The following is a 12,322-nucleotide window of genomic DNA, read 5'->3' on the forward strand; positions in this document are numbered from 1 at the left end:
TTTCTAATTTATTATAAAGAGCACGTAAAGTGAAATTTTCTACATTCTTTGCTTGCGTTAAAACAAGATTCAAAAGTTCACGAGCATAAATTTGGATCAACAACTCATCTTTAGCAAAACGCGATTTCAATTGTTCAATAGCTTTATTATAATTCGTGCCCGACGGCGGAAAACTTCTACTAAATCTCACATTGAACCAATTTCCGTCGCTTGCAAAAGATATTAAAATTTGTCATCCGAATCAATAGTATCATCATCGTGAATTTTTTTTAATTGTCCCCAGAATCCGAGCCAGTCTTTTATATCGCCGTCAAAACGTTTTAATTCTAACTTGGGAAGGTGAAAAGTTCGTTTTGTTTCATTTAATACTCCGGAAGTATCTCTATTTTCTTCTTTCGTAGCCAAAACAAAATCGACTTTCGTTTTCAAACCAATCCACTGATCGCGATAATTTTCCGCTATGTCAAGGTCATTAGAAAATTCTTCTTCAATATTTTCCATTTCGGACCATTTTACTCTTATTTTTTCATCTAATTCAAATAACCTTTCATCTTTATCACTTAAAATATTAAATACCGGTATCAATTCAATTTTACTTACCGGTTCCGTTTTCACAGCATTTTCAACTTCTTTCAACGATTTGATAAATAATCGCCTGAATTGTGTTCTCTCCCGTTTTAGATAATCCATAGTTCTGTCACGGACGCCAATTTGGAAAATATCTTCCATAATTACTATGGATGTGATATGAGAGAACACTTTATTTGCGATTATTTACATAGAAAGTTGCTGTGATGAAATGATTCGGAAATGTGTTCTAGATGCATTCGGTGAAGTTTGTTGCAATGACAGAAGCTGGGAATTCTTTGTTTTGAAGACTGAAATCGTTCAGAAAATTTCAGAAAGATCGGGGCTAGAATGGGGAAAAATTGGTATTTTTATTAGAGTTCATCGACATTTTAGAACCTTCTTTTTCACAAATCCATATTGGAATTTTCAGGGTTTCAATTTTAAAATTCTACAAAATTAATAAAATTCTTAATAAATAATTAATAAAATTCTTAAAAACAAAGACAAGATGTGGGAAACGATTATTTTCATTATCAAAGTGGTATATTAAAAAGATAAGTCTTTAAAGATATCGTTTGGACGAATTTTCTCCTTACCATTAGAAATCGTATAACGAAAATATAAATAATTATCATTTTTATTGCAAAAATTTGTTTGCTCATGTGATTTATATTATTCAATTACTTTTTATAAGTTAATAATTACTTTCTTAATCTTTTCAGAAAGATATGGATTCGGTTTTTCGAAAAGAAAGCACAAATTATAGGTCGGTTCAGACGCTTTTTAGAATTTGGATACTATCGTAAAAGTGTAAGAATCGGTTCTTCGAACAAGTATTCGATTGAATGTATATTTCTTTTCTACACGTGGGTTTGTTATTTTGTGTGGGAATTGTAATTAAAAATTTTAATATTTATTTTATAGTAAATATGGGCCGCATGAGAAAACGATTTAATGCTAAAGCTAGATCAGGAGGTATTACAAATCCCCAGCCTCAAAGATCAGAGGTAATTCCTTGTAATATTTCCGCATGTTTTATTTTGCCACAATCTCACCAGTGTTTCTACTTTAAAAATGTGTTTACAAAGATGAATTTTATCAATTAATTTTTTTCATTAGGAGGAAATTAAAATAGAATTGGATATTCAGCAGGACAAATTTGATCGAAGTAATCCTCTTGTGCTTTCAACTTCAAAGAAAAAAGTACCTAATATTGAAGAGAAAACTCAACCGACTCCTAAAATCTTGTCAAAAAAACAAAAGAAAAAACTTCAGAAAGTTTTGGAAAAGAAAAAACGAAAGCTTAATGTGAGTATTTATAAAAATGATGATGGAGTTTTTACCCATGTGCTTAGATTTTCTTTTGTATTAATTATAAAAATTGTTTTTTTTTTTTTTTTTTCATTTAGTGACTTTTTATCTTTTTTAATGATGGTAAAAAAAATTTTTTTTGTTATATGTTTTGTAATCCTACATAGGTTTTATTTTTAATACCTAGCATAACTCAGTTAATTTAATAATAATTCCTGACAATGTTGAATAAAAAGTTTATTCAAAATATTTGCTTTATCATTTTCTGTTCCATTTTACTTCTCTTATGTATGCAATTCTTGAATACATCTGAAAGTTTTCTCTCATATTACTTGTTTCAAATAAAGTAACGGAAATTTTCAGATAGAATGAAGAATTTAATTAACCCTTCCACATTTGTATGTAGAGTCTGACTGGCCATTGTGAATGTTGCAACATTTTCATATTCTTTTTAAATTATAATCATTAAACAAATGAAGAATAAATATTATAAACACTAGATCTTGAAAATGTTAAAATATGTATTAGGACGAGTTTACTATTTTATTTGAAAATAAATACGATTGAAAAACTTATTAAAATTTGTTATTTGCAATATCTGAAAAAATTTCAAAGATTTACTAAAAATATCAAATTTCTCAGAGATAAGGAATGTTAAAAATTTGATTAAATTTATTTAATGAGTATGATCTGCAATTACATGTAGCATAAACATTCTCAAATGAGCAGTTATTTCTAAAAATTCTAACTAGTATAGCAAAATGAATGCATTTTAGTATTTTTCCTTCATCTATCATATCAATGATGATTTTATAAAAATGAATATGAATATATGCATGAATGATATTAGAATTTCAAATAAAGAATATAAAAATCGATAATTATATTATTCAACCTCTTAATACTAAAATGAATCCTTTTCAATAAATCTTTTTCCAATCAATCCTTTTCAATTGCAAATAAAGAATATAAAAATCAATAATTATATTATTCAACCTCTTAGTACTAAAATTAATCTTTTTAATAACATGAATAGAAATGTACATCATTCACTAGTATGTGTAAATATGCATCTTGTATCTTAATAATTGCCTCAGGTAACCCAATAGTTTACTGGAAATATTGTATATATATGATTTGTGATAAATCATTTAGATATAACTTCATGTCTTATGATTCTGCTGAATTGTCTGATATTAAAACTGTGTTGTTTTAATTGTTTTACTTAAGTTTTGTTTATTGCTTGCATGAATTTTTTTAATGAAAATAATTCTATAATATCATAGCTCTCTTAAAAATATAAATGTCTGATTAATCTATTTTCTAAATTTCACAAAATTCTAACTTGCCATTTTTTATTTGTCTTATAAATGACATAAATACTAAGCACAATCTTTCTTCTTTAGCTTTTAACAATGGGAGATAATCATGCAATTAGATAGTTCATGAAACAATTAAAACAGTTTGAAGTTTGGGTAACAAACAACAAATATTATTGGAAAATAAGCAAAAAAATATTTCTCAAAATTTGACAAAATCCAGGAAAAATTTGCATGGCTATTTAACTGATATAATCAAGTCAATTTTGTGAATTTTGAAATTAGGAAGAATTTATTTTTATATTATAATATTTTTGAAAATTATCACAGAAAAATGCCAAAAAGTCAGCTTAATTTTTAATTAATTAAATTTTTAAAAAAGTTGTACATTTTCAGCTTTTAATGTACCAAATTCGGAGCTGTAAATCAGGTTTGGTCTGTTGAACATCAGTACACATACATTCATCTTTATTATTAGTAGATATAATCTTATCTATATCTCTTATTCTTATTACTGCATTATATTAATAATACTTTAATTTCCAACAAAATGCAAAAATTTAAAAGTTATGAAAAACAACATTTTATAAAAAAAAATCTAAATTGCCTTTTTTTTTTTTTTTTTTCGTTACTTTGCCGATTTGGGTTAATTTAGTTGTAGGAAATAAAAAATAGTCTGTGAAATAATTTTTTAAAATTCATTTTCTTACCATTACTGAATTTCATTTTTTAAAACTTGTATCTAGAGGAATGAATTACTTGAAAAGCTAAAAGAAGTTCAAGCAAAACCAGAAGAGTTGCAACAACTTACATCAACCTCTTGTATGCAAACATATGGATTGAAAAGGTATGAGTAAAATATGGATTTTTTTTTTAATTCATTAAATTATTATTCTGTACTAAGAGATCTCAATTTTTTTGTGTATGTTCTACTGTTAGTACATTACATTATTTTTGTTGATAGAGTTATTATGGGGGTGCTTCTTTTAACATTTTGTTTTAATCTTTAAAACTAAGATAGTTATACATTTTTTATGAACTTGGCACCTAACTATTTATGGTGGTGGTCACATAGGCCCTAAGTTATTTATGTCTCTGTAGTTAATATTGAAAAAGTAGGATAACTCAAAAATGCAGTGACTTAAATATATGAAATTTTGTGTGAGCAAGTGTAGTTTTGTATCAAATTTTTGTTTCAATTGGTTTGGGAAAATGTGTTTAACACACAAAGTCATTTTTGGGGTACTATTAATTATATATCGAGAATTAATTGCCAGTAAACTTAGCAAAGAACACACGCTAAGATTCAGTAAAAATGTTAAATTCATGCCTAAGGTTAATATTTCTTATTTATTGTATGCAAATACCATGCACAACATTCTCCAGGATAACACCTTTAGATTGTGCATGAAAAAGTTTGGGGAGTGGCATCCACAAACTTTTATCCAGCACAAAAGGGAAAGTAAGTTGCAATATTTAACTTACAAATTGTTTTAGAAATTTTTAGCATTCTTATCAGTTAGTTCCGCAGTTATCAACAATTATTAATTCCTTCATATGACAAAAATATTATTTGTTTATTTTTTTCATTTTATTTAAATTTCAATGGTGGCGATAGAAAATTCATATTTCAAAGCAGTTAAAAAATATTTTAATGTAAAATAAAATTATACATTTTATTTATGTAATTAAAATTATTATTTTATTTTGAAGAGTGTACTGAATGCATTATTCTAAATTAATTAATCCTATATTTACAGTTATTGTATAGAAGAATTTGCAAATAATTGTATTTTTAAATCAGTTTATTGCTTACTGGATTCAAGTTGGTGCTTAACAATGTCTGAATAATTATTCTTACTTATAATGTCTGAATAATTATTCTGTCTCATTTAAAATCTTACCAGTCACTAGATGATTTAATTGAAGAATAGGGTGCTGCCACTAGGGTTTGACAGTTTTCAAACCCGGTTTTAAAATACCGGTTTTTTAAAGTAAATTTGTCACATTCAAAAACCGGTTTTTAAATTAAGAAAACCGTTTTTAAGAATTCATATTATTATGTAAAAATTAATTTTAAACTCATTTGGTTTGCTGTTCAATCTATGCAACGGGCAGCAAACACATTTTTTTCAACGTTGCGAGTTGCATTGGCTAGTGCTTATGCTGCACAGTTGCGCCTCGAATTCGTAAATTTATGTTTTTTCATGAACATCCCTTTTCATTTTTTTTCTAGATGAAACAAATGTTTTATAAAGTTCATCTCTTGTTTCTCGACGGATGTTTTGTCTATTAGTATGAAGTCGGTGCTAATACAAAAACGTCAGCAATTCGACTGGCTCGTTTCAAATAACGTGTGAAATAAATAAATAATTCCCCGTTTTATGCTTCTTGGTCACAGTATTTAATGATATCTTATAAAATTTTCTTTGTACCACTCCTGAAAGCTTTTTTTTACACCACTTGAACTAGCCATATCAATACGAAACATTCAGTTAAAATAAAATGCTGTCAGAAATGACATAACATTCACATACACATGGAAAAAAAATAGATCTAAAAAAGTATCTTATGCGAGAAAATAAATGTCAAATGTGCTCATCGTTCCGCATCTCGCCCCTTAATGAAATGGAATTGTCGAAATGTGGTCTCAGAATCCGATACGTCTTGAGTCGCAACAGGTTTGTTTAATATTGTGAAAGTGAAAACTGGAAACAAAAATATAAAGTTGTTATATTTTGTAAAAATAACGTAAATATTAAGTATGTTTAATTTTTAGGTTTATATTTTCTATTAAATTTTAAAATTTAAATTTTATTATATATAAGTTTCTTCTATCAAAAATTGGTGTAAAATAAGAAGTTCTGGCTTCTGTTTAATGGAATTTTAAATAAAGCACAGGGTGTTAAAATATTCCATATTTTCTTTCACAACGTTTTAACATAAATTATGACTTTAGCAAGCTTCGGAATTATATTAAGAAATATTTATTTTTTTTCGAAATTCCTAGAAAATGTGTAGATTAGATTATTTTAAATTACATTAATATTAATAGTTAAAATAATAAAATTGTAAAATAAACTTCAAAAATATTTATTCAATAACTTTAATTTTATTTTTAGATAAAAATTAGTAAATCGGAAGTTTTGGATAGTTTCATAAAAGTTCGGGATAGACAAGGCAATCTCCAATCATTGTAATAAAATATTGATCTGCAAAGGATCATCTACGAGCAATCTACATAATCATTTGAAAGCAGTTCATAAAATAATTGTCGGAAACAATATAATTGTTTTGTTCCTTGAAGACTGAAGAAAAACTTACAAATCCAAAGACACTGAAAGCTGAATTTTCATTATTTGAAGCAACGAATAAAAGAACAAAAAACTTAGATTTGTTATTTGATGCCATGAAAATTATAAAACCAAGCTCAGTAACTAGTGAACGAGTATTTTTAATTTCGGGCAATATTGTGTCCAAAATAAGAACGAGACTTAGCCACCGTTCAGTGGATATTTTATATTTTTTTAAATCCTATTTTCTTAGAAGAAATTAAAATTAGTGAAAATAATATAAATATTATTTGAAATTTTTGTTTGAGTTTTCGTTATTTTGTGTAAGTAATATGTATATGTAATCTTTAATTTTGTTTTTTATATTTTGACTTTGATATTGATTTCGTTTTTTGTTATTTTATATAAATTAAGTAAAATATTTTTCCCTATTCTATTTTTTTTTGGACAAAAATTCGAAAACCGGCTAAAACCGTTTTTTTTTAGAAATATCGAATTTGAAAACCGGTTTTTGTATAAACCCTAGCTGCCACCAAAATTCAGGCATTAATTTGCCTTATTTGGTTGTTTTATTAATATGATCTAATGATTGTCACAAAGTTGTTAAATAATAATGATAATAATGAGTATATATCATGTTAATTCTAATCCATTAGATTAAAACTTTTTTAAAATTTTGTAATTTCCATGCAAATAAGAAACGAAAATATTTGCACTGTCACTAATTCTTTTGAAACAAATTTTGAAATAACTTCATAGCACGCTGGTGAAAACTGTTCCATTTAGGCTTAAATGCATTTTCTAATTAAGATTCAGTGCATCCTAAATGAAATGTCTATAGTAATAATAAAAAATATTGTGTCTGTATTATTCAATTGTAAATAAAACTTTCCACCATAACAAGATATAAACATATATATTGTTGTGAAAATTTGATAGTACATAATAGCTAATAATATTAATTTTTATTGATGAGAATTAATGTGATAATTGAATTTATTTCATTTTAACTAATTTTGATATTGGCTTTTTTTATTCATTTCAAACATGTATGAAGGCTATTAAGTATTTTGTGAGGTTTTCTTGCAACTGCCTGCTATATTTATTTTTTAATTAATACCTTATCTGAACGTGATTTATTAAAAAACATTAAAATTTTTTATGATTGTCAAAAATGTGCATACATTACTATTGTTTTATTATTTAATCAAAATTTTCATCTTTTTTTTTTCAGCTCATTCATAAGATTCCTATCACACAAAATATCTAAATACTATTTTCATTCTTAAATTGAAATTTTATGCTGCACATTATTCTACTGCATGGCTTGTGGCCAGTTCTATATGCACCAATTTTAAGAGGTTGTACCAGATATTGTAGATTATGCTGTTCATTCTCGGATTCTGAAACTCATCATGCTTTTGTGCAGGCTTCAAAAGACATTTAATTTGTCAAAAAAAAAAAAAAAAGTAAGAGAGAAGATGAAAGAAGTTGATGTTTACATTTATTAATAGGGTGAAAGATTGCTTGCAGAATTAGGAGGCTGCACCTTTCTGTATACCACTCTTTAATGAAGTGCAAGCATTAAAAGTGCTAGTTTCAGAATCCTGAAATAAACTATATATATATAATATTAATGTCTGTTAAAAGTACTCAATGTTGCATTTATTGATTGATTTTTTATAAGAATTGAACAACTCAAAAATTATATATTTAGAAACTCTGATCTAACTTATATATCCATTTATTTTTAAAAAGATTTTTTTATTAATTTATAAAAGTATTCTGTTTTATTGTAGAGTAGTTTGTGATTCTTCTGAAAAAGCATCACTCAAAAGACCTATGAAAATAAATACTATCAAAGGAGCTAACAAAAAAGCAAAGTTGGATGCCAAATCCATACCTTTTTCTTCAGATTCAGAAATTTCAGATTCAGGGGAGAGTGAAAAAGACATTTTAAATCGTGATGAAAAAGACAATACAAAGACAGATTTAGCAAATATAGAAAAAGAACAGAGACATTCTGGGAAAGTTGTTGAAGGCATTGAATTAGAAAAAATTGATTCAATAGAGACTCAAAATTCAAAAGACGATCAGTTGCAACTTGTGAGCACAGTTAAAGAGCCTGAAGAAAAGATGCTTAATTTGAAAAGAACTCAAGAAGTTAAAATCGTGCCTACTGTTTTTATACCTGTTAACCGAAAACCTGAAATTCAGGTACGTAAATTGTATAGATTTTTTCTCTTTCATGGTGTATGTATGTTTCAGTTATTAAAATTTGAATTAATTGAAATTATGTTGCAGAAATATTATTATGCAAGTTGTTTGTAAAATCACAGGGCAAATTTTAAATGCATGCTAAATATATAAAAATGAATTTTTTGGAATAGAACATAAATTCATAAGTGTAAAGAGGGAGACACTACAGGGTTTCGTTGTTTGCAAGTTAAATAAAATTAAAAAAAAAACCCATAAAGTGTACTAAACAAATATAATGAAAAAGAAATTTAGTGCAATTAAAAAACGCATTGCCTAAATAACAAGTGAAGTGAAAATTGATTGAAATAGGCTTTATTTTGAGTGTTATAAAGGTTAATTGTTGATATTGGAATCTATTTGCTATCATTGCATTTGTCATGCTTTCATTTCTTATATGTTTGTTTTCATTAATGCATAGTTTTGCATAAATCTCATGAGAGACTGTGAAAAAGTGCTTTATTTTGTATGGAACTGATTGCATTACTATATAAACGTTTTCTGATTGTTATTAATTACTTCCACAATATTTATTAGAACTTAAGAACTAAATATTTTTTTTTACAACTTGTTTGCAAAGATGGATTTTTGTACCTTCCACATCCTGATTTATTATAGTTTTAAAATTCTGTATATATCTGCTTCCAAATTACATTACACTGTCACAATATTTTCAATTAATTAATTAATTTAAAGAAATTTTTATTCCACTTGAGTGGTGCCACTTTTTATTGAATTTCGGAAAAAAGTGAAATTCTCATTCCATAACATTTATAATGCTTAAGTATCAACTAAAGATTGAAATTAAAACATAATGAAAAGAGTAATAACACTGTAATAAAAGTTAGTTTCTAAAATTTGTTTTCATTAAATTTATTTACATGATAATGTTTGTAGGCTATAATACTGCATGTAAATTACAAAATGCAGAAATTGTTCAAAATGGTTGACAAGCCATACCAGTGGACTTTGAGCTTTTAAATCTTGCAGATTGTTACTACTTACATAGAAAAGGTTTCTCGAAATTTTAAGTATATTTTACTTTTTAAAAATTAAATTTTAATATTTTCTTCATTAAGCATATTATCATAGAAAACTATTTTTGCACCGATTTAAAACTTGAATAAGAGCACATTTTAAAATTATAGATTTATAAATCAATCCTAAAACATTATCATGCAATTATATTCTGGACTAGAAGTGTAAATTTATTGTTGCTGCTTTTCCTTTCTTATTTCACCCAGGCTGACAGAGAAGCTCTCCCAGTTTACTGTGAAGAGCAGTCTATTATTGAAGCTATCAATGAAAATCCTGTAGTTATAATTCATGGTGAGACTGGCAGTGGTAAAACTACTCAAGTTCCTCAGTTTTTGTATGAAGCTGGCTTCACTCAGTAAGTTTCATGGCTTTATTAACAACTATGTGAGTAATATGAAGCTTTTGTCTATAATGAATAGAGTGGTTCCTTTATTACAAGATGTATAAAATTAGTTGTTGGTACGAATATATGGTTAAATAGTTTGCAGATTGAAGTGACTTAGCGAGGGTAAAAAGCATTCAAGACATAGCATTATTTTTTTCACCCTCATAATATTTCTCATAATAGGAATGATATAAGACCTTAATGTTTTGTGCCCATAGCACCATCTAAAGATTGGTGCCTGGGATATTTGCTCTCAGGTTGTTAGACCATCAAGAGATGAGAGCCTACCATACATCATCTCTCAATCACGAGATTCATTTTTCTCAAAATATATAATAGGCCCATGGTGGTCTGATGATAAATTTTCAGCTTCATGGCAAAATCAGGTTCCATCAAAGAACCTTTGTATAAGCAAGCCTAATGCCAATCTGAATTGATTGTTGATGTGGCTTCATCATCTGGCTGTGGTTCAAAATTATGAAGTCCATCCCATAAACACAAACATTCAAAACATGAATATGATTAAATTAAACAAGCTTAAAATATGCTGCTTTATAAAGAATATTTGTTTTCATAACTTAAATCGCAGTGCAAAAAGTTGTATATTAAAATTCTATTTGATTGAAATCTATTATTTGGTACATGTTTATATTGCTAACAAATGCAACACCAGAAAATCAGATGGTATTGGCAACTTGGCATAATTTATATTATAACAATGAGTCATATGTATATTTAAACATTTACCTTTTGTAAGTAATTTTGAACAATTTAATTATTAGTCAATAATAAGATTTTTGATTTGATGTAAGTTTTAATGCAGCAATCATAACTAAGCAATTATCAGCTTTTATTTAATTTCAATAAGGAAATTAAAATTAACAGTTAATGTTTTTAATTTTTCTGTTATTGTGTGCTCTCATTTCCAAAAATTTACTCAATTGCAGTTCTACAATGAAAAAAAGAATCATGATATGTGTAAGGTTAAAATAGATGATATCAGTTGAAGTAACTGAAACTGAATTTTGAAGATTTTAAATGTTTGTATGGGATGGAATATAGGCTAATGTGAGTTCATATCACCAGCAAATGCAATATCAGAAAATAAGATGGCAATAGCAATTTGGCATAACTCATATTTTAATGATAAATCATTTATATACAATTTTTGCCTTTTGTAGTTAATTTTGAACAATAAATTCATCTCGCTATATTCTGAAGAGTTAATTACCCAGTCTTAGTTACAGCAAAGTGAGTAATTGTCCCTGTATGTTCCCAATAATCCTAGAAACTGCATGTATATATATATGTGTGTGTGTATATATATATTTGAAGTAAAAAAATCTCAATTTTATTATATTCCAGTTTCCAGTTACTCCATTTTTATTTTCAATAAAAATATTTTTCGTCTTATGAAGTATTGCATATTTAATTTAGAGTATTTTTCATCAGTCTATTTCTAATTTTGTCTCTAAATCAATATTTATGAAAACAAAAATGGCTGCACATTATGAGATGCGAGGTGGAAATATTTAGGAATTTGAAACATACTTTAAATGAGTAAGGACTTACTGCTTAATTTAGTAGAAGAAAGTACAACTGTCGCTTCGAGTAAAGCATTTAATTTTCTTTCCAATTCATTTTCCACTTATATTTAAGTGTCAGAGAAAAATGTCTGATCATAATTTCTTTTTACATCTAATTATTTCAAGCTATAGAATCTGGAAATATATTTTTTTATCTGATTATTGGAAATCATAAACTGAGACTAATCATTAGTTCAGATTTGTGCTTTCCACACAAATTTTCACATTCAGCTAAGGAATTGATATAATTTCATCATTCTCTCAGATTTATAAATAATGAATTTTCTTTCTAATACCTTCAACATAATCAATCAAATTACACATATTTGTTGAAAAAGCACTATAAATAATTTAAGATAAATTACTTCCTCCACAAATTCTTTCTCTTATTGAGAAAATTCAAAATTGACATCTTCAGATTCCTCTTTCAGCATCATGTGTTTTTTTCCCCACCATGTCATACTTCATGTCAAGAAGCATGAAATAATTATTAATAACCAACTTTCATAAGTGAAAAATAATACTATGTGTGCTGGTTAAAAATTTCTAATTTCTTCATTTGAT

General features: G+C 26.7%; 1 protein-coding gene across 1 annotated transcript in view; it reads left to right on the forward strand.

The window, feature by feature from the left end:
* The first annotated feature begins 1,406 nt into the window (after positions 1-1,406).
* The window catches only part of LOC129959952 (probable ATP-dependent RNA helicase DHX37), a 53,848-nt gene continuing 42,932 nt past the window's right edge, over positions 1,407-12,322 (forward strand). The window contains exons 1-5 of the mRNA XM_056072876.1: positions 1,407-1,577; positions 1,690-1,878; positions 3,947-4,047; positions 8,293-8,710; positions 9,994-10,142. Coding sequence (XP_055928851.1) covers positions 1,416-1,577; positions 1,690-1,878; positions 3,947-4,047; positions 8,293-8,710; positions 9,994-10,142 — 1,019 coding nt within the window. The 5' untranslated portion in view covers positions 1,407-1,415. The remainder of the gene's footprint in view (positions 1,578-1,689; positions 1,879-3,946; positions 4,048-8,292; positions 8,711-9,993; positions 10,143-12,322) is intronic.

This window comes from Argiope bruennichi, chromosome 2, assembly GCF_947563725.1.
Source record: "Argiope bruennichi chromosome 2, qqArgBrue1.1, whole genome shotgun sequence".
In the NCBI taxonomy this organism is placed as follows: domain Eukaryota; kingdom Metazoa; phylum Arthropoda; class Arachnida; order Araneae; family Araneidae; genus Argiope; species Argiope bruennichi.